This window comes from Sinocyclocheilus rhinocerous, unplaced genomic scaffold, assembly GCF_001515625.1.
Source record: "Sinocyclocheilus rhinocerous isolate Xijiao unplaced genomic scaffold, SAMN03320098_v1.1 scaffold708, whole genome shotgun sequence".
NCBI lineage: Eukaryota > Metazoa > Chordata > Actinopteri > Cypriniformes > Cyprinidae > Sinocyclocheilus > Sinocyclocheilus rhinocerous.
Window position 1 is genome coordinate 1740798 of NW_015635523.1, and position 27174 is coordinate 1767971.

The following is a 27174-nucleotide window of genomic DNA, read 5'->3' on the forward strand; positions in this document are numbered from 1 at the left end:
TAGTTCTAATTAAATGTACTATTTCATCTAATATTTGTGTAAAGTATCAAGTTGTTAGCTTAGCCACATGCTAACTTCAAAGTATAATGGAATCAAGTTCTAATTTGGAAAAGTGCAACAGAACGCCATTTGAAATTGTACTCCAACTCAGAAATTGTCAAACTTCGTGGAAATGCGAGGGTAGGATGTTACGAGGGCATATCAGCACGGTTAATGATAAACATAGATAAAGAAGTAAATTAAATGCATCAGTGACTCAAAGTTCCAACATCACATGATAATAAAGCAGGTTAAACAAATGTTTGCAGAGACAGGAGTGTAAACCATGGTAAACTATCCTCTCTATTGATAACTGGACATATTCAAAACAAATGTTAGCATTTTGCGAGCCATTTGTGTCTGTATACATCGTCCAAGCATCGGGATGCTACATTGGACTCATGAAATGGAGTTTTTGATAATGTACAGCCTTTCAATTCAGTCACTTATGATGCAGTCTTAGAAGGTAGCTGCCCATCTAGACAGCAGACAGTAAGGCAGCTCATTAGGGTTTGGAACAGAGCCCATGTTTCAGAATCAGTGGAGGAACTCCAGCTATTGTCTGTCTATTGGTTTATGACAGTTGTTTCTAGCACAAGTCTCGTTTCATTCGAGTCAGAGAAAGCACATATTGTTGTCCTCACCATGGAGGCAGGGTTCCATGTTGTGGTCGGAGCCATCTTTGGTTGCCAGTTGGTTCCTCCAGTCAGCTTCTTTTCACCGGGTTGACTCCAATGAATGTCACTGAGGAGGAACAGAAGAAACAACCATGATCAAGTCACTGAGTTTGAAGAGAACTATGAATTTGGATTGAGATGAGCGGCGAATGTTCATACTTCTTTGGTGTTCCATTTCCAATACCAAGATCTGGAAGAAAGAGAAAACCAGTGAGGACTATGCCAGCCATTGTGAAATGCTAAATTCACTTTTATAGGATCCTAAATCAATAAATAAAACTACATGTCCTGTTCCTGATTATTAGTACCAGAATACAGAGTAGGGCTGCACAATTTGAAAAAAAAAAAAAAAAAAAAAAGTCTGATTGTGATTAAAAAAAAAAAAAGGCTCAAGGTTTGTTATGCTTGTTTGCAGGGCTGCACAATCTGGCCAAACATTTTGTGAATATATCAATATACTGAATGTAATATATTAATTTTTATGTTACAGTGAAATATTAAAATAGTAATATTTCTTTAATATATTAGTATTTAATACGAGCAACAATATAAATTATTATTATTTGTAGTAGCAGAAGTAATAGTATTAGGTTTATTGTTGTTATTATTATTACTAAATACAATTATTAAATATATATTACTAAAGCAGCCAGTTTATAATCACTTCTTATTACAAATTTGTTAAAATGGTTAACAAATGTTGAATTCTCAAATGCATTTCATAAGCAACCTATATTCATAGCACATGAAGAGATGAGTTTGTGTGTTAGTGAATATATTCATTTAATTAAATCACAGCCTTTGTGATTCAATAATCACACTAAGCCATTTCACAACTTTTCAATTAATAGTGTAGCCCTAATACAGAAGGTTGTTTGTATGATATAACAATTACAGGACACTTACTTCCCACAAGGTTGGCAAGGGAGGAATCCAAGTCATCGGAAACCAGTTTGCCTGGCTGTTGGGTGCTGGGCGTCAGGCCCTGGTTGGGAGAGGCCACTGTGGGTTTCAGGATGCCACCTAAAATATCATCTTAAACAAACAGAGGAGAGGGAATGGGAGAGGGATAAAAGACGCGGACAACACACACAAACAGAAAAAGCGCAATTAGGTTGGGTGGAGCGAGAGGCAGCCGCCCTCGATGCAAACGTTGCAGGACCGAAAGTGAAAGATCGTGGGTAAAATCTTGTGAAGTCAACTCACCCAGACATGCAGTGCCATGCAAAGCCAGTGGCCCAAATAGATCAAAACACAGTGAGAGGAGAGAAAGAGAACAGAATGAGGAACATCTTAAAACACGACTGCGCAACTTATGGTGGTCTTATCTTACATGAAACGGGCTCACATTAAAAAATGCTTACAAATTCAAGTCAACTTCTGTTTTGTACTACTATATTTACATGGAAAAACATATTTTAACAACAACAACAAAAAGTTTAATGACGTTTTAGAGACGTTTTATTTTTTTTTCCATTGGAATAACATGCATAATGAGACCAAGAATACGTAGTGGGACAGTGAAATTTCAATTTAGCATTAATTTCTTTAATTGTGTCGAAAGCTGGATCCAAACCTGGGTCGTCCATGGCTCAATGTTTTAGAGCGCTAACCCTTATGTCACATCTCCAACATAAGACACACTGATTTCAAACCAATCATGGGTTTAAATTAGATCCAATGAAACCAAGACTCAAGCAAATTAATGCTTCAAGGTTTAATGAGAAACCTGAGGTGTGATTTGTGTGTTCAAAAAGCAAGTTCTAAACATGCAGTATTGAGAACACGACACAAAAGAGATCATGATCTCTTTTCTTATAAAAATACCACAGCAAACTTCTACAAGAACGAAAAGTGGTTGTATATCCATTTTCACATGCTAGTTTCACTGTGTCAGCTTAAGCATGGTCCGATGAACGACTCCCCAAAACACATTCACCTTCAGCAGTGAGATGGATGTGAAGCATCGTGTGTGGAGAAAAGCAGTGAGTGAGTTACAGCAACTGGGTTAACTTCTCTCTTACCAGCAGAGTCTGTGCTGTTGGCGGCCGACTTATTGCCGAATACGGAGTCAAAGTCGACATTAAGGCCTGTTGAACTGGGAGGCTGGGCGGCGGGAGGTGCAGAGAACCCTGTGTTAAAGAAAATAAGGTCAGACCTAAAAAAAAAAAAACCACAGACTGGTTGACCTACACATGTTTGAGGAATGCCAGAGAACAGCAATTTCAAAACAGTGGTTAATGTTTTCTTCCAGTTCACGTGTGATGCATAATTGCCATCATTAATTTAAATAGATCAATTCTGCTGTAGTCGACAGACTTCCAAAAATGTCAGCTGTTTGACTGGGGTAGCCCACGGCAACTGACTCATACTTCCCACATGGGTTTGTAGTCACAAAAGCAGCCATGTAAGTTCAACCAACAACCACATCTGCTATATCATGCCGACTTATCCTGTCAGATAAAAAAGTTTTTCTTTCATTCCACTTCTTTACTATACCAGTAAAGTTTCATCTAGTAACCTAGTATGAGCCATTTGAGGTAAAGTAACTACAAATAAAAAATAGGGATTTATATTATTCTTATTTTCATGTTTATTATGCAAGTTAAAAACATAATCAAACAAGTTGCATATGTAAATCTAGTATACATATGCTGACTGATTAAATTAAATTTGGCATATTAATATATCCATGAAGGAGTATTGTTATTGCTAACTAAAACTATTACAAATTATTTTTGTTAATTGAAATAAAACAAATAAAATATAAATACGGTGACAAACTTAAACTTAGAAATAAACCCTGGCAACTAACTAAAATTTAGTTGAAATAAAGTTCTAAAACTCATTAAAACAAAATAAAAATGAATTAGTTAAATATCAATAAAAAAATGTTTTTTAAAAAAGGACAAAAGCACATAAAATTCCTAAAACAGTAAAATTCGAATGAAGACTGAAAATATAAATAATACAAAAAAAAATTTAATATATGTGGAATTTACATTAGCCTTTCATAATTAATTGTGCTAAAGTAAATTATTAAATTGACAACACTATTTTAAAAGAAAATTAACAATGAAAGCTGAAAACGCAGGTTTCAAACTTAAAGGGGGTCATATGATGCGATTTCAATTTTCCTTTCTCTTTGAAGTGTTACAAGCTCTTGGTGCATAAAGAAGATCTGTAAAGTTGCAAAGACTAAAGTCTCAAATCCAAAGAGATATTCTTTATAAAAGTTAAGAGTCAACCACGCCTACCTAAAATGGCTCGTTCTAACACGCCCCCACATACCTACGTCACAATGTGGGAAGATTTGCATAACGCCGCCCAAATGTTCACACAAAGAAAGAAGGCGTAACTTTGATTCTCGCTGTAGTATTGTTGCCGCCACCGCCATGTCGTGAAGATTCTGTGTGTTTCATTGTGAAAGCGACACTACTTTGTTTGGCCTTCCAAAAGAGGACGATATCCGCTCATCACAGTATGGTAGGGGCGTAACATTTTCGTCACACGCTTGAGGTATTCGGCCAAATTCGCTGGATAGCTGGCCAATCAGAGCACACCTCGCTTTTTCAGACCGATGAGCTTTGTAAAAATCGGCGCGTTTCAGAAAGGCGGGGGCATAGAGGAGAAACAATAATGTACAGTATGCGGAAAATAATGTTTTTTTTTTTACCTTAAACCGCATAAACACATTTCATTATACCAAATACACAAAATAATGGTCTTTTTAGCAACATCATATGACCCCTTTAAACTGTGAGCCAAATGTCTGAATTGACTTATTTGATAAACCTGTTCCTACCAGCCCAACAAAAGCGCACCTGCGAAAGGAAAGAAAGGGGAAGACAGCTGAAGGACACACAAAGAAAGAGAGACAAGCTGGAGGGACGGCACCTACCTCCGAATAGTCCAGCTACAGCAGAGGGCTCAGAGTGGAAGAGAGGAGTGTTAAGGTAGGCAGCCGGAGAGCAGAATGAGTCTGACAGGCCAAGAAACAAAAGCACAGGAAACCAGAAACGAGAAAATTAGTGAAGAGAGACAAAATTAATACAAATAATATTAGGGGGGAAAAGATATAAAGACTGCATACTCTATGTTCAAGTAAGTCAAGAGGGTGGAATTAAAACGAATAAAGGTACTAAGAGTAATTTGGGGTAAAAGAGCACGTGAAATCACGGGTTAACGCCATTATGTTTCCTGAGGTCAGAAAACATACATCGCACTGGGACGTCTGTACCTGAGAGGAAGCAGCCCATCCGAGCAGAGGGCTCGATAGGTGATGCAACAGAACCGCTCGAATCAATAAAGGGATTGTAATTATCTGGAGAACCAAGAAATGAAATTGACATTTGGGAAAACTTTAAAACTTAACACTCTAAGGAAGGGAAAACTAAAAAAAAGGGTAAAAGCAAAATCCAAGAAAGGCAGCAAAGCACAACCAAGCAAATTTTTGGGTAAGGTGGTCCAGAGACCATCGTACAGACCTTCAGAAAATCACCAAGAAGCAATTAACTGAGGTTTAGTGTGGGTAAAAAGGACCACCAAACTCAAATAGGGTACATGTATTTTTAAGCAGTTAATTTGTACTTGATAACAGCCATTCTCACTCTTGATCACACTCATGTATTGATATTAGGCCAGCATTACTCCATCATAAAAGCCAACTAACCATAATACAGCTGTACAAACACAAACACTCTTTACAGTAGCAACAAACCATCTGTCCGTCACTCTCTCAAATATGTTATTGTTCACTCTGAGAACATAATAAATACAGTCCCTAGTGTAGAACAAACTCACAGAAGCTAGACTTCCTTTATTGCATTAACACAAACACACACAGTGTTTCAAAACCTAGGCTTTGTGTTCAGAATAGCATACTACCATACTTTTTACATTTATATTGCACAGTATGACAATTTCGAGGATCACTGTACCCCACAATGCAGTGTGCTCAACCTGACCTTGTGTTTCCAATGAGACAAAAGAACAGGAAGTAACAATTTTTGATGAAACTGCCACAATTTTATTTTTTTCTAGACTCACGATCAGATTTGTTTAAAGTTTGTTTATTTGTTTAGTTATTTAAATTACAGATACCTTTTAAATTTTCCCCCCCAATAATCAAGAAGTTCAGATTCAAAAATGCATGCAATTTGTCTTAAAGCATGTAATAAAATCTTGTTAGTTTAGGGACCAATTCTAACTAACTATTAACTAGTTGTTATTAGCATGCATATTACTAGCATATTGGCTGTTTATTAGTACTTATAAAGTACATATTAATGCCTTAAATTTTGAAGTACGGTAACATTGTAATGCTTCTAAGAATTACTAATAATTCTGTATAAAATATTTTATGCTGTATAACAAACTCAAATGCTATTTAATTAATTGATATATTTTATTTTTTAACATGGGTGTTATTCAGGCTATAACTGTGCATTATGCAGTAGGCTAGTATTCCATTTTGAGTTTTTTTGGGCATCACCATTGCATTTGAGCTTTTGAGTTAGACATTGTCAAAAATACTGTCTAGGTAGGCAGCTTACTAGGTTGAGTACACAGCCGGCATGAACTTGAGACACACGTATCAGATACTTTAAGGGTTACTCAGGTCTCGCCCGTTCTGCCCAACGGGTCTTTGTACACTTGATGCGGTGGAGCATTCAGGACAAAAATGAGAGTGGAGGGAAAACAGACCGGCACGCAGCAGGCGAAAGAAAGCAAACAGCACACTACATGAGAGAAAAGAACAGCCATTTACCACCGAACATTTCATGACTGGGTGTCCTAGAGGAAAAACTAACAGCATCTGAAGACACAACAGGCAGATGGACAGGATCAACAACTGGTTTTGTAAGGAAAGGATTTAAGTTTGGAATGGAGTCATCAACAGCCTCTGTAGACGTGAAAGGATCTACATGGCCAAAGACAAGACAGAAACAGAAAATAACAGGAAAAGGTTAGAGAGAGACAGAGAAAGCATGCAAACACAGACTAACAGACAAATGAGGTGGAGTCTGTTTGGTCTGGACGCGTTCAGATGTAAATAAACTACCATTGCACTAGACTGAATGAGACGTCCGACATGGAATGTAATGAATATGTAACAATTCATGCATCTAAGCTAAATGGATACGAATGATTCTTTGAATCATGACATATATTAGAACTCATAAAAATTTATTTGACTGGCTATGCCTACATTTCAGTAGAACTTCATTCTGATATAAAGCTTTAAAGTTCTAAAATAAATCAAAAATATATAAATATTTCATTTAATATTTATTTTATAAATATTAAAGGGGTCATATGATGCGATTTCAAGTTTTCCTTTCTCTTTGGAGTGTTACAAGCTGATTGTGCATAGATAAGATCCCTGAAGTTGCAAAGACTAAAGTCTCAAAACCAAAGAGATATTCTTTATCAAAGTTAAGACTCTGCCACGCCCCCCTAAAACGGCTATGTCAACATATTCTGTTACACCAAATACACAAAATAATGATCTTTAAAAAAGCATCATATGACCCCTTTAAATAAATATTGATATACACAATATAAAAAATTTATATTATTAGTTATTAGAAAGTTTTATTAGTAAGCTTTAAAGTTGTACAAAATAAGATAATATTTTCTATCATTGCTATTCATAATTACTTTTATTGTACAACTTTGAAAAAAATTACTAGCTGTGCCAAAGGTTCTGTAACCTTTAACCTGATTTGAAGACAAAAAAGGTAGACATGCAATATTATAAAATATTATTAAAGATGCAATTCAGATTTTATCTACTGAAATATTTATTTTAATAAAAAACAAAAAAAAACAAAAAGAGATTTAATTTGACGTCATGTTTTCTTAAAATAAATTTTCCCAAAATCCAATGTGAAGTTCAAAAACATCTCCGTAGACCTCTCCTGGCTATCATTTTCACTATGAACATGTTCAATTAATTTTAAAAGATTAGTTCACCCAAAAATCAATTCTGTCATCATTTACTCACCGTTCCAAGACTTGGAATATATTCCACAAGTCAAAATGATCACTTTTACGAGACGTTTTTGGATCAGTTTGGAGTATGACAGCCAGTATGACAGTTTTCATTTACTTGTGTAGCAAAATTTCACATTTTGTGTTCCACGGAAGAATGAAACTCATACGGGTTTGGAACGACATAAGGATTAATAAATTATTACAGAATTATCATGTTTAGATTCCTTTAAAAGTCAGAGAACATGACAGCAGAGGTGTTGGACAGTGTATAGCATACATAAATCTCCAAAGAGCTTCAAGATAATACATCTGTGAAGGTTGCTGAGCGTGTTTTACACAGTATAATCCAATAAACACTGAAAGCTGCAGGCTTTTTATGGTTCTGCCTGACTAATATCAGAAACCAATATGATATCAGTTCTGCCACGTTAAATATATAAAAAATTTATATTATTAGTTATTAGAAAGTTTTATTAGTAAGCTTTAAAGTTGTACAAAATAAGATAATATTTTCTATCATTGCTATTCATAATTACTTTTATTGTACAACTTTGAAAAAAATTACTAGCTGTGCCAAAGGTTCTGTAACCTTTAACCTGATTTGAAGACAAAAAAGGTAGACATGCAATATTATAAAATATTATTAAAGATGCAATTCAGATTTTATCTACTGAAATATTTATTTTAATAAAAAACAAAAAAAAACAAAAAGAGATTTAATTTGACGTCATGTTTTCTTAAAATAAATTTTCCCAAAATCCAATGTGAAGTTTAAAAACATCTCAGTATACCTCTCCTCTTCATTTTCACTATGAACATGTTAAATTAATTTTAAAGGATTAGTTCACCCTAAAACCAATTTTGTCATCATTTACTCATGTCGTTCCAAGACTTGGAATATATTCCACAAGTCGAAATGATCACTTTTACGAGGCTTTTTTGGATCAGTTTGCATTATGACAGCCCCAGTTTTCATTTCCTTCAATTATATGAAGAAGTGTGGCAAATTTTGTGTTCCAGAGAAGAATGAAACTCATGCGAGCTTGGAACGACATAAGGATGAATAAATGACTACAGAATGATCATGTTTAGATAAGTTATTCCTTTAAAAGTGACATGACAGCAGAGGTGTTAGACAGTGTATAGCATACTTAAAACTCCAAAGAGCTTCAAGGTAATACATCTGTGAAGGTTGCTGAGTGTGTTTTAAGCAGTATAATTCAATAAACACAGAAAGCTGCAGGCTTTTTATGGTTCTGCCTGACTAATATCGGAAACCAATATGATATCAGTTCTGCCACGTTAAATATCATGTTACACACCCTATTAGCACTTTCAGATAAAAATCAGACTCTCATTTATCAGACTTTACAGATTAGACAAATAAAATGCATGCAATAAGACCATGGATAGCATCATGGATAAAACTCAAGAGGGAACTTTCATTGCTTCAGTTTTGATTACAGAGGAGAAGATAGTACTGATGTAAGCTCGATTTCAATCAGATGCATATTAATGCAGATCTGTGTGTTCTTATGGTGTGGACCACTCACCTCCCCATGTGTTGGCTAAAGGCAGGCCAGTGGAGAGAGGCAGGGAGGGCTGGAACGCGGGCTGCAGGTCCAAAAGATCATTCGGCACCTTCGGAGTGCTGGAGCCAGACACGCACCAAGACAAACACAGACACACACACACACACAGGAACTGCATTAATGTCTTCCATAAAACAGCAGTCTAAGGGCCAAGCATTTCACAGTTATATGGCAAAGACAAACTTGGCACGTTGATTTGAAGTGCTTAAAGTAGAGACTTAGGGAGTTGGGGGAAATTCACATGCAATCAATACCTTCTTCACAGCCAAATCCTGTCCAGGCAGGAATTCACACACTTTTAGTGTAAACAAGAGAACCAGAGCTTGATTTTGAACCAACATTTTTTTTTTTTTTTAAATACACAAAGCCGCACAGTCTCAGGATAGGACATTAATCTGATTTGAACAAACCCCTAACCGCAAGTATAATAGTAATAATGATGCTCGTCTTAGCATCATTAATAACGCATGTCCCAGTTACTCCTTGGGTGACATCATCATTAAAATCACATACGCCTATAACGTAATCGCGGAGTTTAACTTGCCATCATTGTGTAGTCCTGCATAGAGCCCTAATAAAACACTAAAAGCTGAAGATTGATGCCAAACGACTGCACATGTGCACTCATGCACCAACTGGGAAAATAATCACTACCAGCCGTGTATCATCAGAATAGAGAGACTGTGGGATCAATCAACAAATATAGAGCAATTAGTTCAGCCCACACAATCTAACTGGCTGAAAAGCATTTGAACTTTGCTGTCATTTAAAATCAACATAAAACGGCATTCACAATATCCCATAATGTGACATTGTGATTTGTTAGTTATTTATTTATTCACTTTTTAACGCCATGCCACCATCAAGGCTATTTTCATGCCGATCTCAGAATAAAGTATACAATTAACAAAAAGTTATAAAAAGACATTTCAGATCTACACTAGACAAAAATTCTAAAAATACATTCAGGTGATACATTTTTAAATAAATCAGTTAAACACACATCTGAATAAAACCATTGACTTTTTACATTAAAAACAGTACAATCTAATAAAATATGCTTCACAGTCATTTTAGTTTGGCAAGTAAGGCATGATGGTGGTTCTTCACCTTTCAAAGGCACAATATGTAAGCTTTCGTTCACGGATGAGGTAATAAATTATTTTTTTATTAATTGTACCTTGCACAGTTATTCAAACAGCGAATAAATTACACAGAGAATGCGAGCAAAGAACATTGTGACATTACATTGTGAAAGAACATTATGACTGACCTAAGTCTATCGCGAGTTTAAGCACTCTCAAAAACTCCCCTTATAATCAGTAAAGCTGTCTATACATGAATCTCTTACATCATACATCTGCACTTTGTTGTTTATAATGAGAGAATTCACGTGAGTCAGCCAGCGCGTGTAGTGAACAAAAAACTCATCTGAATGCCTCTGATTGGTCATTGCATTCATAAGCTCAACACACTCGTGTGTGATTGGTTAGAATGCGCAACACTGTAAAAACGCATAAAAAAATCATGGCGCAACATTGAGCAGATCTAAATTTAATGCTGCGGTCAACACTTTTCATTTCATTTAAATTTTATTCGCGACAGCCGTAATGGATTTAGTTTAACGTTAACTGTACAGCAGCATTTGTGTTGCCATAGTTTCTACAAGCGGAAACTGAGGATATGCAGATATTACATAATTGATTGGCGACAATGACCAGGGATGAGTCATTATTTAAAATTGGAATTTCTCTGGATTTACAAATCCTTGGGAACTTTTGGTATAACAAATGCACAACTGCATGAAATATATCACACTGTGCAAATAGTTTTGGGATATTTTATTACGAAAATCTTACATATTGTGCCTTCAATAAATATCCATGTATAAGTCTTGTATGACCTAAAATACCATTTTGATTTGTACTGAACAAACAAACAAACAAACAAACAATATATATATATATTAGAGAGAGAGAGCGAGAGAGAGAGATATTACACATGTAATTCACATTTTTATATTTTTTTTAATGACAAAGTTTTTCTATAATATATGTGGCATTTTTAAATCATATTCCGGAAGTAGAAAAAAAGAATATCAATTATTTTATATAAAAAGTACACTAAAACAGTAATATTGAGAAATAATATAAATCAAGATAACAGTTTTCTATTTGAATATATTTTAAAATGTAATTTATTCTTGTGATGGCAAAGCTGAATTTTCAGAAGCCATTACTCCAGTCTTCAGTGTCATATGATCCTTCAGAAGTAATTCAGATATGCTGATTTGGTGCTCAAGAAACATTTCCTATTATTATCAATGTTTTAAAAAAAAAATAGTGCTGCTAATAGTAGTGCTACATTTTGGTTCAAGGATTCTTTGATGAGCAGAAAATTTTAAATAGCATCATTTAGCTGAAATTTAAATCTTTTGTACCATTATAAACATCTTAACTGTCACTTTTGATCGATTTAATGTGTCTTTGATTAATAAAAATAGGAATTTCTTTCAAAAACCGACCCCAAGCTTTTGAACAATACATATATAAAACTATTACCTGTTATTGAAGCTACTGGGTGTGGAGAACAGGTCAATGGCTGGGGCAGAACTGATGGAGCCCGTCGTTGTTGATACGGGAGACGCAGCAGTCGTGGAGGATGTGGAGGGCTTCTTGGACAGTTCCTTCAGACGCTGCTCCTGACGGAAGAATGAAAATCACATAACCTTGTTAATTACATTGCTATTTGGGTATGATCCAATTTAATGAGCTCTTTAACCAAAAACAAAAACCTTTCCACTCTTTCATAGAAGGTCGTGACCAGTGTTGGGCAAGTTACTCTGAAAATGTAATCAAATTACTGATTACTTCTTTTAAAAGTAATCACATTACTGTTCTGATGACTTTATTTCAAAAGTAATTAGCTACATTACTAGTTACGTTACTTTTTCCGTGAACACGCAAATTTCAGCACTGCATGGCTCAACGCTGCAAACACGTGTTATAGCCTAAATAGAAACTCTGCATACGCTTGCACCTGTTAATCGTTTATATTTTATATTAGTTCATGTTGCTTTTGTGCAATAGATGAAGAACAATTTATTGGTTTCAGATATTTTATGTTTAGATATTTCTATTTTGCAGGAGTCCCGTGAATCATTTTATTCTTCCGCATCCCACACACAGACGAGTGTCTACCCACCAGCACTCGCCCATCTTGTCCCGCGCTGCTGTGGCGTCGGGTCTCGCGGGAGCATGTCTATAATCCACTGGCACTTGACTCGACAGTGCGTGTGCTACATCCTTTTTACAATCTCTAGATTATAAAACACTGCATTCTGTCAGCAATGTAACGCGGCAGTAACGTATAGAGACCTCGGCTTGTAACTATACTCTAATTACTATTTTGAAAATTATAACGCGTTAAATTACTCCGTTACTAAAAAAGTAATCAAATTACAGTAACGCGTTACTAAGTAATGCGTTACTGCCCAACACTGGTCGTGACACACCTTAAGTGCTTTTAATCGAGCCTGCTCCTCCTCCAGAGCTGCCTGCTTTTCCCTCTCATCGACTTTGGTGAAAGAGATACCCGTGTTGGCCAAAGAGGACACCGCATTGGACAGCGTACTGGCTCTGTGTAGAAAGACAGGCAGAAGACCTGATATAGTAAACACGCCACTTTTGAAATCGCTAGGGTTGCATTAGTAGACATCAATGCTACTAGCATGAGCACAGAGCACATTTTTACTGCTTCCTCTACAGGAACGAAGTTTGACCCTGGACTTCCGCAAAGAGTGTCAGTGTTAGCAAAGCTTGCATTTTTTTAGCCTACATCCAAACTGAAAGTCATCAAATTCCTGTACATTCCTCTTGCACTTTGTTTAAACATTACACTGATTGTTTTATAAATATGTTACATTAAATAAAATAAGAAAATTAAATGACATCACTCACAACACTTAAAACCACCTGTCCTTAGATAATTCAATACTTCAAGCAGATTAAAATATAAACCTAGGAAAAACTGAATTATGCAACTTCAAACTTTGTACAATTTCTTTGTATATAAACTGCAGTAATGTAGCCTTTAAAGAATGACTGAGATATGAAATGTTGATTTCTAGATGGCAGCAAAAATCTTGTTTTCAGCATTAAAAAAGCTCAAAATCCCTTTCACATGGAAAACCTGCACCAAACAAACCTCTCTCCCACACATGCTTGGCACATCCAAAAGTCACACACACTCGTTGAATGCAGAGCTCGAGGAAAGCAACCCCCTCACATACTAGAAAGTTCAAAATTAACTGCTTGAAAATCACTGTACCTGCTGGCGGCCGTGGAGTCTTTGACCTTTTTCCCCTCTAATGAAGCCAAATGCTGCTCAAGGGCGTCCAGAAGGCTACTGGGGGCCTGGAGGTATGGAAACATTAGCTTACAGGCCAGTACACACACACACACGGACCACAAATATACACACGCAACATATAGCGGTGATTGATTTAATTAGGGGCACTTTTTTGACTACTTAAAACCTTGAAAAAATTTAGCTTCTCTTAAATGTTTTAGGACATGTGACTTTACTATAAACAACCCTTCACTGGATTTTGAAATAATATTTTTCATGTTGTACATGATGCATTGACATTACTATTTGATATTTTTCAAACTTTAGAGAAAACTTTTAATAAGACTTGTTGGACTTGATATAAATAAACTAATTTAACAAATTTAAAAAGTTAAATAAATACAGAAATAAAAAAAAAATAAAAAAAAATAAAAAGATAAATTAAAGTGAAAAATAAAAAAACAATGTTAAAAGAACAAATAGATTAAAAACATAAATAAATGTATTTATTAATTTCAGTAATTGCATTTATTTATTTATGTACGTATTTATGTATGCATGTATTTTATAACAGCTGCATTACAATTACTGACTAGTTTGGTACGGACACAAGGATTTTAAAATTTTCTTTACATTATAACTAAATAGATTTTGTTCTTTAATGTTTTCTAAAAAAAATGTCTTGCATGATGATAATGACAATAATATAGAATCGCTGTCCATATTATATTAATTATCAAAAAATATAAAAATTAAAATCAAATTTTTAAAAGATCACTTTAATAAAACACTATATACACAATATTAAAAACATACTACAGACAAAAATGTCCCCTTAAGTGAAGATTCACTGCTGTACAAAAACACAGATATAACATGCAAAGTCAGATAGCATGCAAAGTCAGATAGCATGCAAAGGTACAAACCAAAAGCTCTGAACACATAGAGAGAAGAGAGTGAGATGCAGGTACTTACACAAACTGTAAACTGAAAACAGAAAGATAAGGAAAGATACAGAATATAAAGGTGGTAGTTTAACAGAGTTTTTTTTCCAGAGCTTTTAAGAAACTGCAGAAATGTTAAGCAGAATAAAAACAAACCCAACAATCTTGTAAACTTAACATACGGAGAAAACTTGATTTATGTGGAAAAAAAAGACTTCTTTAATATAGCTTATATAAAAAGACTTCTATATACATACAGTATAAAAGGTGGAGATCAAACACAAATGTTTAAGAATCCAATGAAAACCCCATATTAACAGGGCATGACTGTCTAAATTTTGAGGGGAACCTGTACCCTCTAATTTTATGATTCTGGTATCCTTTTCAAAAAATAATCATTTCCTTGTTAACACTGTCTCCTTAACACAAAAAGCTAATTGTTAAAAACAAAACGAAAGCAAATGAAATCGGACCTAAACCTAGACCTGAATTTTGTCTTAAACCTGTAAGCTGCCCACAGCATCACACCTTTATGTACTGTATGAATCAAGCATTGAGGACAGTTAGAATAGCTTCCCCCACCAGTGTCATGCAGAGATGTCCGCATGCGTCGAGCACTGCAGGCCTGCAGTTTGCAGCCTCACTGCACAAGCAAATTAGCTGCAGTTCTAGAACTCTCTGATGACTTTTCCTATAACTCATGTTACGTATTGAGATTTCTAGGTAACTGCAGGTTAGAGAGTTCTACAACTTGCACTTGTTTGGATCTAATGCAGCCGTGCCACGTTTGGCTGAGGATCTCAAGCCGTGTCTTGCAAAATAAGGGCAGAGTGACAGATAAGTAGCTGATGGGCAGAAGGGAAATCAGTCAGTGTAAGTTTTTCCTCAAAAAAACAAGGCCAATTTATTTGTCCTCACCTGTGATAGGTCTGGTATGTCCCCTCGGTCGATTCCCACTTGCTGTAATGAGCAGAAAAGAGCTGGTTAATGTGTGTCCCGTGTGTATTTGCTCATTACATAAGCAGGGAGCCCCATAGCACAGGTTACGGCGTCTTACCTCTGCCACTTTGAGAAATTCTGAGATTCTCGTCATTCGAGTGAGGAATTTCTTATAGATGTCCAGGCCTTCTTTACACTGGGCTTTCTTCATGTCAAAGTACTTCTCTACACATGGGAAAAGGTATGAAGTCAGATTTTGAGATGGCTTTGCACTCCCACCACATTTTAAGGGGGCTTGCTTTTCGCTCTGCGACTTCACCAGGCCAAGAGTTATGCTTGGCATCTGTCGTCACAACATGACCCGAAGCCACTCTCACTAGTATGTTAGCCTCTCACAGAAACTCTCATCCAACATGTAACCACTGAACGAAGCCAACGGATGCAGCTCAGCCCCTGAACGGAGCCGTCCAACACAAACACTCCAAGTAGGGCTGTTCGATTTAGTAAAAATATAATATTGCAATTGTTTTAACAAATACTGCAGTAGCTATTTAAATTGTGATATGATAATCTGATATTTCTGCTGCTTAGATATCAAAAATAAGAATAATAAGGAATAAAATCACATGAAAAAGCTGCTCTTCAACACTAACTAGAAAGCAATGCCTTTTGGCTCTTAGTTAAAAGGGATAGTTCACCCAAAAGTGAAAAAATGTTGTCATCATTTACTCATGTTCATGTTGTTCCAAACCTGTATAAGTTTCTTTCTTTTGTTAAACATAAAAGAAGATATTTTGAAGAATGTTGGTAATCAAACAGTTGACGGTCCCCATTGACTTCCATAGTATTTCTTTCTCAACTATGGACGTCAATGGGGACCAACAACTGTTTGGTTCTTCAAAATTATTCAAAATATCTTCTTTTGTGTTCACCATAAAAAAAGAAACTTATACAGGTTTGGAATGACATGAGGGTGAGTAAACGATGACAATTTTCATTTCTGGGTGAACTATTCCTTTACGTCTGAATGGAACCGAACTCAAGCCTTTTGCAGACTTAAAAGATTCAGATCAAACAAATTTTAATATTACACAAAGACAAGCCGAGTAAATACAAAATGCAGTTTGGAAATGATTTCATTTATTAAGGGAAAAAAGCGGTCCTATATATATATATATATATATATACACAATTTATTATTAATAAAATATAATTATTATTACTATTTTTAATTAATTGTTTCATGTAAAAAATTCCACGTTTTCAACAACAACTGATCAATATCAGTGGTCTTAAATTGATAAGACAACATCACATGGTCTGGATAACCAAGTTTAATCACGCTCTCTAGCTAATCATCACTTCAAGTTGAAATTTGTTTAGTGCATTGCTAGTTTTACTGCCCTGAACAGTGAAATTATCCTTACTTGTCCCAAAAATACATTCTGAGACTATTGATATATACAGGAAGGGTTTGTTTTATGAGTTACAGCTCTCAGGCAGTAAATAAACTGTCATAAAACTGAGTGACGAGTCAGAGTCAGAGTCCTATGCAACTGTTGATGAGTGGGCTGATACTTTAAGTTCAAAGGTCTCTGTAACAGGAACCAACAGTAGAGATAAATGGTAAAAGCCAATATGTAGGACAGCCCACTTTAAGTTTTAAAAGCTCAAGCAGGATAACAGCTCACCAAGCAAGTTGATGATCCCTTCATTGTAGGCCGCGAACAGACGGATGGCGTCTTTAAACAGAAGCATGAATGCAGCGTTAATGACCCCGTTTGTGAGCTCATTAGCATTTACCTGCCGACACAAAATAAGCCAAACACAATTTGGATTGAGACAATTATGCTGCAAGAACTGAAAATCAATGCAATTACGAAAAAACAAGTGGAAAAGACCACTGAAGAAAGATCAAGCCATTAGTACACATGGAACTTAAATAAGTCTAGTCTAAACTCACGTTGAAGTCGAGGAGTGCATCCATCTGGTTTTGGATGATAGGGATGGTCTTTAGGAGCTTCTCTGTGTTCATAGTTCTCATTACGCCATCCGCCCTTTGACAACAACAGACAACCAATTCAATGAAGAGCTCTCATTTTTGGCTGAACTATCCCGTTAGAAAACAGACTTACCCTCTTTTTACTTTCGTGAAGTCGAAAGCCACTTGTCTGTATGAGACTGCTTTTTCGTTCAGGTAGCGGCTGTACCTCCGAATGAAGGTGGACATGTCATATCCTGCACGCAAAAGAGAACATGTTGTCTTCGGAGTTCACAGTGACCCACGGGTTGTTGAACTTAGTCATACAGCAGACTGTATTCTTGTGTTCTGATTCTAGACATTTAAAACAAGAGTCTTTGATGTACTAGTTGAATTCTGAGCACAATGATTGTGACTCATTTTAAATGCTCAGAGGAAAAAAACATTCCGGTTTCCACATGGTTAGTACAATGCATGACACAGCCTAGAACCCGTCAGATTTATCGGACTCTGCCAAGTATGACAGGTCATCAAGAAGTTTACTAGTCTATGCTGCTAGTCATATGCTCAAATGCAAAAGATAAAACACATAAAAGTATTACAAATGATCTGGACAACATATTTTAAATATGTACATTATATTCTACAATAATTACATTAATATGAGAGCACTAAGACTTTTAGTGACAGACATTTTTGTCATATAATTTCATCCTCAGTAGTTAAAAATACTAGTAGTTCGATCCATGGACTCAAATGTCAATGGAAGTCCCTTTATGGCATTTTAAATGCTTATATATTTTTACTAAAACAATTAAATTCAGATAAAAATTTATAATTTCTTGTATTAATTTAGCAATAATAATAATAATATTTTTTATTTATCTATAAATTGATTTATTTTCTTTTTCTTTTATTATTACTTATTATTTATCATACTTTATTTGTTTTAACATTTGTTTTATTCACCTGACCAAACTGGCTCTTGGTCAAAATATAACAATAATATAGCATAATGTAACATATGCAAACAAATAAACGTACAAAAGTCGTTTAATAGTTATTCAAACATATTTTTTAGCCTTCTAATAATATTCTATATATATATATATTTTATTTTTATTTTTTTCTCCCATGTACTTCTTCCCCAGCTATATTATTATGGCTATATTACCAAGCAATAACAATTTGTACTGTATATTAATTTTTGTTTAATATGAAAATAAAATAAATGCAAAAACTTTGTCAATTCAGAGATTTTCAAACTTAAGCCTTCTGATGATATTCAATATATATTGATACATACAGTATATTTTATTGCCCAGCTATATTATATATGGGTTGTAATAACGAAAAGTACTAAAAAAGTACCCAGCAATAACGAAAAGTACTAAAAAAGTAGGATAAAGGTGAAGTACTGCAAGGTGCCTCAGGAAGAAAATCTGAGCCAGGAAGTTCTAGTCATTTTCAGAAAACGGGCCCAGAGTTCTTCTTGAAAGACTCTCCAAACTAGAGAGTCTCGCTGTGCTGATTCCCCTGCTGCTTTCTTTGAGTGCTGGCTGCCAAGCAGCTTGTTAACATGGGAAAAGCCTTGGGTAAATAAACCCACTAGTGCTTTATTTAAGCTGAAAGTCGGCCATGTTGCTGAACAGGTCCCAAAAGGGAGTTCAGGGAGAGAAGCGGAGACAGACAGACAGAGAGACAGGAACTCATGCTTCTACTGCCCAAACCCTCCAACACCGCATCTGACCATGACTAACATTAAAATGATAAACCTGTGAAAGCACAGTGCATGTTCTGTCAGCTCCTCAAATATGCATCATGTCTGCATTTGTCTTGGGTTTGGACGCTCATGAAAATGGATGACACAGCTGGGATGTGTTTGGAAAAATAGAATGACTAATGAAGTGTTGGGCTGAAAGCACCTACCTTGTAACCCGCTTTTGTCCAAAAAATTACTGAGGTTGAATAATGTGTTCCTGGAGGCCAGATATTGTACAAATCTCTGTCAACATGAGGAACAAAGAGTTCGGATTTCAATTTATTTTGAAGTTAGTCACCATGCAAATAAACAGTACTGTCAAAGGCAAAGCCACAAGGGTAAAACTGACTGACTGTGGCACATGTGCCGGTTTAACTGCTTTAGTTTAACCAAAACCATGATTAAACTACTGAAAATACCAAGAGTTAAAGGATTAGTTCACCAAAAAATGTAAATTTGGTTATTTACTCACGCTCATTTCATTTCAAACCTGATTTACTGTCTTCCATGAACATAAAAGATGAATCTTGGCCAATGTTTTCAGTAAAATTAAAGTGAATGGTGAATAAGGTTGTACAGCTTTAAAAAAATGTTATAAAAGTATTGCCATTTTAAAACTATTTTTTGATTGATTGATTTTGTAAAATAAAATGTAACAAATACACATATGTATAAATATATATATTGTTAATTTGGAATGACAAGACTTTTTTTTTTTTCATTTTTAAGTGAACTATTCCTGAGTTCAGTGTGTAGGCATTTAATCAGGCTATAGAGCTCAGGCTAAAGGTTATAAAAGTGTACAAGAGCATGGGTGTATGTAGGGAAGCTGACCTCATTGCCGTAGACCATAATGTGGTGTGTGGTGATGAGGGATTTAAACACGACCACCCAGCTGGTGTTGGTGGTGCGCTCGAACAGCGTGTCGGCCAGCTGAGGGATGTTCACATTCATCTCATTGGTGCAATGGATCAGATCTGTAAGAGAGAGTTGAAGGAGGTCAGTGTGTTTATAATTCAAACTGTCAGCACGTCACAGACTTTGTATTTGGGCCCTAAATAACTTAAACAGTTTTGGTATGTTAACTTTTTTGAATCCTCCTAGTTCAGACTTCCTCAAAAGGCTGCCTTAACAAGTAGTCAACTGATGATTATACTGATATAAAGAGAACATGGTGGTCAAAATGACATGCTACAAAAGATTTCAATTTCTAATAAATGATGCTCTTTTGAACCATTCATCAAAGAATCCTGAAATGTGTACATCACCGTTTTCAGAAAAATATTAAGCAGCTCAACTGTTTTCAACATTGATAACAATAGGAAATGTTTCTTGAGCACCAAATCATCATATTAGAAAGATTTCTAAAGGATCATGTGACACTAATGGCTGCTGAATATTCAGCTTTGCTAGCACAGGAATACATTTCATTTTAAAATGTATTAAAATAGTAAACAGTCATTTTAAATTGCAAAAATATTGTATTACTTTATTACATTACTACGTTTTTACTTACTGTATATTTGATCAAATAAATGCAACTTTAGTGAGCATTAGACTTTTCAAAAACTTAAAAAAAAAAACTTCAACAGCAGTGTACATAATACAATTTTAAATGACAGCAAACAAATGTACTCTATTATGTAGATGATATTAGTTTTATTATTTATTAGATTTATTAGTTAATACTCAATTCACTGAAAAAAAATATAGATATTCACAAGTTATAATTTGACAAGGCCCTCAAAATGGCCAAATATTGGCTACAACTGGTTCTAAACAGACAGATTGTGATAAAAGTTCATTGGTCCAAAATCACATTCCACATTTGATAATTTTAAGTTCGAAAATGTTCGGATTGGCAGTGTTCATCTCATAAACAAAATTAAGGTTCAAAAAGTGTTTCACTGAGGAACAAAATGACAATAAGATTAATTAAAACATCAGAAATAAGACATTTTTTTCAAGTTCATAATTTTGCACAGTATCATCAACTACAATTATTTTAGTTTACAAAGATTATTATTTAATTGTTATTAGGCCATTAAAAAAAAGTATCAATACAACACAACAAATTATTGACTAAACGGACAAGACATTTACGAGAATGTATTAAAAATAGAAAAACTACTTGATGCGGTTTGAAAGTTCTGTAACCTCCTGCCACAGTTTCCAATGTTGTGACATTATAAAAGTCAGCTAACCTATTTACTGAAAAAAGCCAGTTTCCAGAGAACAGTCTAACGCTGTAGACGGTGTGTGATTCTAAGGTGCCTCCGCTCAGAGTGTTAGCATTCAGACAACGCTGACATGGTGTGAGTGAGAGACATGCATTGATATCCTGTGCTTTATTAGTTCTTTGGCTGGACTCCACAGCCATCTGCGCTCCGAGAGCGAGAGCGGGATCCCTCAAGGCTCTCTCTACACCTCCGGCACTTTGAGACTCATTCAGGGCCGCAGCTTATCATGCCATTCATGAAGCCTCCCACAGACAGCGAGGGAGGACGCCGCTGCCTCACTCCGCTGGGAATCAGATCCGAATGGGATTATATCATCGTGAAGTTTTCTGGATTCAAATGATGGAGAAACCACTTCTAGACCTCCTTAAATTAAATGAAAAAGCCACTCATTGTTACAACCCATTTCAAAGACACAAGAGTAATTTCACACTCCCCAACAAATTGCCGCCAAATATTAGTGCATACATGACCTTTTGAAGTGGGGATGTGAAAACATGCTGCACAGTCAGCATGGGTGGTCTACAGAATGCCCTCTCTTTTACAGATAACATCCACCATTTAAACCTGCACAAAGGCTTGGCCACGTAACAACAAAAGACTTTTCAGAGCCAACACAAAACGCCTGCGCCAAGCATGACGGCGCTGCGAACGCACACGTCCATGGGGCTTGAGTGAAAGATCAAAGCCAGAAGACGACGTTTAATGGTGCTACCGTTCTGCGCCAAGGTAACCGTACACTGACGGATTTACCATACATGCCCTGATGTAGCCAACAAGCACATCAGAAAGGAGGAATGAGAGATCTGTAGGACTCTTTCCTAATCAAGACCCACTCAATGCGTATCTCTTTCTCCCTGGAGTGGAGATAGACGTGATTGATGGTTCAGCAGGGTGAACATGCATGTGTATCCAACCATGTGATGGTCACGTGATGAAAAACAAATTATGTCACCCGCTCTGCCTAAACATCAAACTCTGACATTTACCTACTTGAAGGAAAAAACCTTACCAAACTTTAATAAAATATCCATATTCCTTTGACATTGAGGCTCATGATTGAAATGCCTGTTAGGTAAATGATGCAATATTAAAAGTTGTCACATGCCAAAGGGTGCACTGGAAATGTTCTAATATCACACTGACTTTATTTGCTTCTATAAAATATGTTGAAGGAATAGGTTGATATTAAACGGATAGTTCACTCAAAAATGAAAACCGTCTTAATTTACTCACCCTCATGTTATTCTAAACCTGTATTGTATACCTCACTTGAACTCTTGGATTTGGAATATAGAACAAAAATGGTGTACTTTTAAGTTGTTTTGCATCTTTTTTTTTTTAATCTTGAAAGCTCTAGCCTCTGTAAGCTGTAAAAACATGTGGATAAAAAGCTCTACAAATGTTTCCTTTTGAAGAAACAAAGTCATACGGGTTTAAAACAACATATGGGTGAGTAGCCTAAATCATGATCATCTTCATTTTCTAGTTCTTTAAAACATGACTTGTGCTTGTAAACATACAAAGAAGACACTGTTATGGTATAACCTATTAATAGAGAAAGATAAGTTTACTTTAGACTAAAATATTCACCCAGCCAATGATTATGGTGGAAATATGCAAACCTACACCACTAAATATCCATTTCCTCATGGTTATATATTTGGGTCAGTGTCATGACTCATTTTGTCCAAATGTAATTTGGTAACACTTCAGATTAGGGAACACATTAAATATTAACTAAGAGCTTTCCCTTAATAAACTCCTAATTACTGCTTTTTGATAGTAAGTAAGGTAGTCATTGTAAAAGTTGTGTTTAGGTATGGGGTAGGGTTAAGGAATCTAGAACATGTCAGGAATTATTTGTTGTCAGGTGATAAAAAAAACTGTAAATAACTGAATAAAGCCCTGTAAACCCTCATGGTACTCTCGTCGATGTGCATTGAAGACTGACATGTAAGAGAAGAAATTGATGAAAAGTCGTTATTTTTGTTTTCTTTGCTTACAAAAAGAATTCTCGTAGTTTCATAAAATTAAAATTGAACAACTGTTGTCACATGGACTGTTTTAATGATGTCCTTACTACCTTTCTGGGCCTTGAACGTGGTAGTTATGTTGCTGTTTATGCAGGGTCAGAAAGCTTTCGGATTTCATCAAAAATATCTTAATTTGTGTTCCAAAGATGAACAAAGGTCTTACGGGGTTTGGAACAACATGAGGGTGAGTAATTAATCACAGAATTTTCATTTTTGGGTGAACAAGTAAATCCCTTAAAGATCTCAGACATCCTTATTGTCAATGACCCATTTGCAATTTATAGTAAGTGTCATTACCATGAGAGCATAACTAATGTTAATAATTAACCAGGAAAATTGTTGATTTTCAAGGGAAATTGATCTTACAGCTAGTGATGGGCTGGGCTGCATACTGTCATATATTAATGCACTGCATGCCAGAAAAACATGAAAAAAAAATATTTTCTTCTGTTGACAAAGCTAAACAGATGGATGGCGTTCATGGAGCAACAATGGACTATAAGACCTAATGGCATCGCTATGGTGTAATGTGTCCTGAGCCTTCAAATACCATTTTCTTTTGATAAATGACAGGAGAACAGAGTGGACTCAGCAACAGGATGCTGCAAACTTCCTACAGTTCATGACAGGAAACTGATTCGACATGAATCCTTTAAAATGCTCAGTCATAAAACAAGCTGATGATAGAGATATCTAGACTCTCTGACCCCTAAAGTACAGAAATGGCAGGAGGCAACAAGAGACACAGGCCAAACAGGTAACAGAAAACAGGTAGAGTTTTTTTTTTCTCATCACAGCTCTGGTCCGCTTCAGGCAGACCCATTTGTGAGGGCAGAGGACAGGAAACCATTAAGTGAATGATTGCTCCCCTGATTCGAAGGCTTTAACTCGAAGACAGATAGAAGACAGCATCCTGCTCTGCATCACATAAACGCGATGCACAAAGGGCTGACTACCTGCAGACTAACTTGGACAGGCAATGAATAACCAGTAATACAGGTCAAAAATGCAACAATTTGGTCAACAGAAACTATTGAGACAGGTCTCTGATAATATATATAACATATTGTGTATTGTAGCAATATCTAGCATATATAATAATTAATAATGCAGATGCATGGATGTTACACATAATAAAGTGCAAATAACTTTTTAAAACATTTTATCCAGACAATATTACTTCCCATGAAGACCATGTGGTTAACATCAGACCAGCACGCAAATATCATGGCAAAAAAATGCCACATGTACAGAGTGCATTCACAGAGCTCACTGGCCAGAGGAAGGAGAACATACATATCTTAGCTGGAATGCAGGCTTGAATTCACAGCATTGTAGAATCCAGAGCTTGTTGAGGAAGTAATGTAGCCACAAAAACTCAGATATGCCAGAAAAAAAATAAATATATAAAATGCTATAAACTTGATAAACTGGGAACTAGAGCTAAAAAAAATATGCAAATAAAATAAAACAAAATTAAATTAAATTCAGGAAGTCAATCGGGCATTAGTTTTCGTCAAAAAATGAGCAGCTGCTCAAGGATAAATGAGAAAAAAATTCTAAACATCATTCAGTAAAATTTCATGTCTGGACTCATTTTAATCACTGTTACTGGAGGCATTTTATCAATAGTTTTCTCAAAGGTACTCATTAACAAAATAATAGTGAGAGTTACTACCTCAGACTGGCAAGGACATTCAAACAAGTATCCTCAAGGTAACTTTTCTCTTTCTCAAATAACATCTTGAAAAAAATGTTTTATGGCTGAAAGTATTACAAAGATATGTATTATGTAGAAGCAGATCTCCTGAGGTCATTAGCTAATCCTACATAAAAGAGAAGATTAAACCGATTAATTATTACAGAAGGGGAAAAACATGCAAGCAGCTTATATCAAATTTTTGTTGTTTTGGTTTTTTGTAAACCAAAAAGACAGACAATCAACAGAAAATCTGAATCACTTGGACTGCTTCCCCACTGGACTTTTCCATATTTAGACATAGTGACGTTCAGAATGAAGTAGCATGTTTGTTGTGAGAACAAACTCTGCTGATTAGATTCTAGGAGTTTTGACTCATGAATTTCCCCTGATGCAGACCAATCTTGATGGAAGAGTCACTACGTGCTGCTATCTGCAGACATCTCCCCGTTTAATCAGCTCCCGACATTTTTCTGATTTATGGAACAACTTCCTGTTGGCTGTTTAGATTTCGAATAGTTGGCGACCTACAAGAATGCAGGAAGTATCTTGAAATGGTTCGCTGGGTTCAACCATGACAAGACACTTTACAGTCTTGACTGTGAGTTTGGGAGGGTCTGGAAGCGTTTTTTCCCCTGAATGACCAAAAAAAAAAGCACCACCAGTCTTAAGTTCAGTTAAAATGACTCATTTGCATTCATAGTTACCAAGTTTTAAATACTAATTACTAAACTTCTATTATTAAACAATACTTGATTATCATATTATAATGCTTGACTGCTTGACTGACTGATGTTAAAAGTGTACTTTCAGATATTTAAAAAGCTGTGCCATTTTACAAACATTACATATATACACTCACTGGCCACTTTATTAGGTACACCTTGCTAGTACCGGGTTGGACCCCCTTTATGTCTGTTAATCAAAGAAAAATAGAAAAAAGAGGAAATCAATAACTTTTAAAACTTTAAGGATTCATTTAATTTAGAATTTAGTGTTTGATAACTTTAATTTTAATTTCTGTAGGCTATATTTCTGATGTATATTAGAATACATCAGAATTATTTTATAGAGACATCACTATTGGTATCAGTGATACTGGCCTTCTGTCATAAAAAAGATGCCATTAAACAAATATTAAAGATATACTGTCTATGTTTGTACATTAATTTGAAGATTTAATGTGAAATGATTGCAATATAAAAGTATATTTTAAAACTTCAATTTTAGTTAGGTGGGATTAATCGCGATTAATTTCAGAAAAAAGTAGTTTAATTAGTTATAAAAGCACATCAGTGCTTTAAAGTCTGCATGAAATAAAAATTGACACCATCCGTTTTCTAAATGCATGATACAGAGTTATTTTAGTATCACTGATATGTCTCTGCTTTCTCTTTCATTTTAAAGTTTTAGTAATTGTTGTCTATATAGTTTTAATTAATGTTTATTTATTTGTTTTAGTTGATTTATGTTATAATTTTATATTTATTTTAATGTTCATTTTAGTTAATTAATTAAGTGTGTGTGTGTGTGTGTGTGTGAGAGAGAGAGAAATAAATTAAGTATTTTACATTTTGTTTTATTTCAAGTAACACTTTTTATTATGGTTTTAGTTAACTATTGTAACTCTGGCGATTTGCAGATCTTATTGTGAATGATCCATCCATGCATTTTTGTTTTTACCGTGCAATGTTTAATTGAAATTAGGGATGCACGGGCCCGATACTGAGCTCCTGTACTCGTACTCATACTCGTTAAAATGCCCCGATACCAAACGCCGATACCACACAGCATGTGATAAGTGCCATATTCAGACAAAGAGAAACAGGCAACAGAACAACAGACAGCAGAATTTTTAAGGATTTTTAAGGAGTTAAGGATGTCTACTACGAAGTATATGTATGCAACGAATATAACGT

At 35.3% G+C, this 27174-nt stretch overlaps 1 protein-coding gene across 2 annotated transcripts in view; it reads right to left on the reverse strand.

Moving 5' to 3' along the window:
* The window catches only part of picalma (phosphatidylinositol binding clathrin assembly protein a), a 51690-nt gene that overhangs the window by 11275 nt on the left and 13241 nt on the right, over positions 1–27174 (reverse strand). For both annotated transcript variants that reach the window (XM_016561421.1, XM_016561423.1), the window contains 19 exons: positions 20118–20260; positions 19451–19526; positions 17676–17778; positions 17504–17597; positions 17232–17343; positions 15659–15765; positions 15520–15561; positions 14633–14644; positions 13637–13722; positions 12822–12945; positions 11869–12008; positions 9269–9366; positions 6487–6639; positions 4957–5040; positions 4618–4698; positions 2741–2848; positions 1623–1751; positions 876–906; positions 684–783 (listed from right to left, as the gene is read on the reverse strand). In XM_016561421.1, coding sequence (XP_016416907.1) covers positions 684–783; positions 876–906; positions 1623–1751; positions 2741–2848; positions 4618–4698; positions 4957–5040; positions 6487–6639; positions 9269–9366; positions 11869–12008; positions 12822–12945; positions 13637–13722; positions 14633–14644; positions 15520–15561; positions 15659–15765; positions 17232–17343; positions 17504–17597; positions 17676–17778; positions 19451–19526; positions 20118–20260 — 1823 coding nt within the window. The remainder of the gene's footprint in view (positions 1–683; positions 784–875; positions 907–1622; positions 1752–2740; positions 2849–4617; positions 4699–4956; positions 5041–6486; positions 6640–9268; positions 9367–11868; positions 12009–12821; positions 12946–13636; positions 13723–14632; positions 14645–15519; positions 15562–15658; positions 15766–17231; positions 17344–17503; positions 17598–17675; positions 17779–19450; positions 19527–20117; positions 20261–27174) is intronic.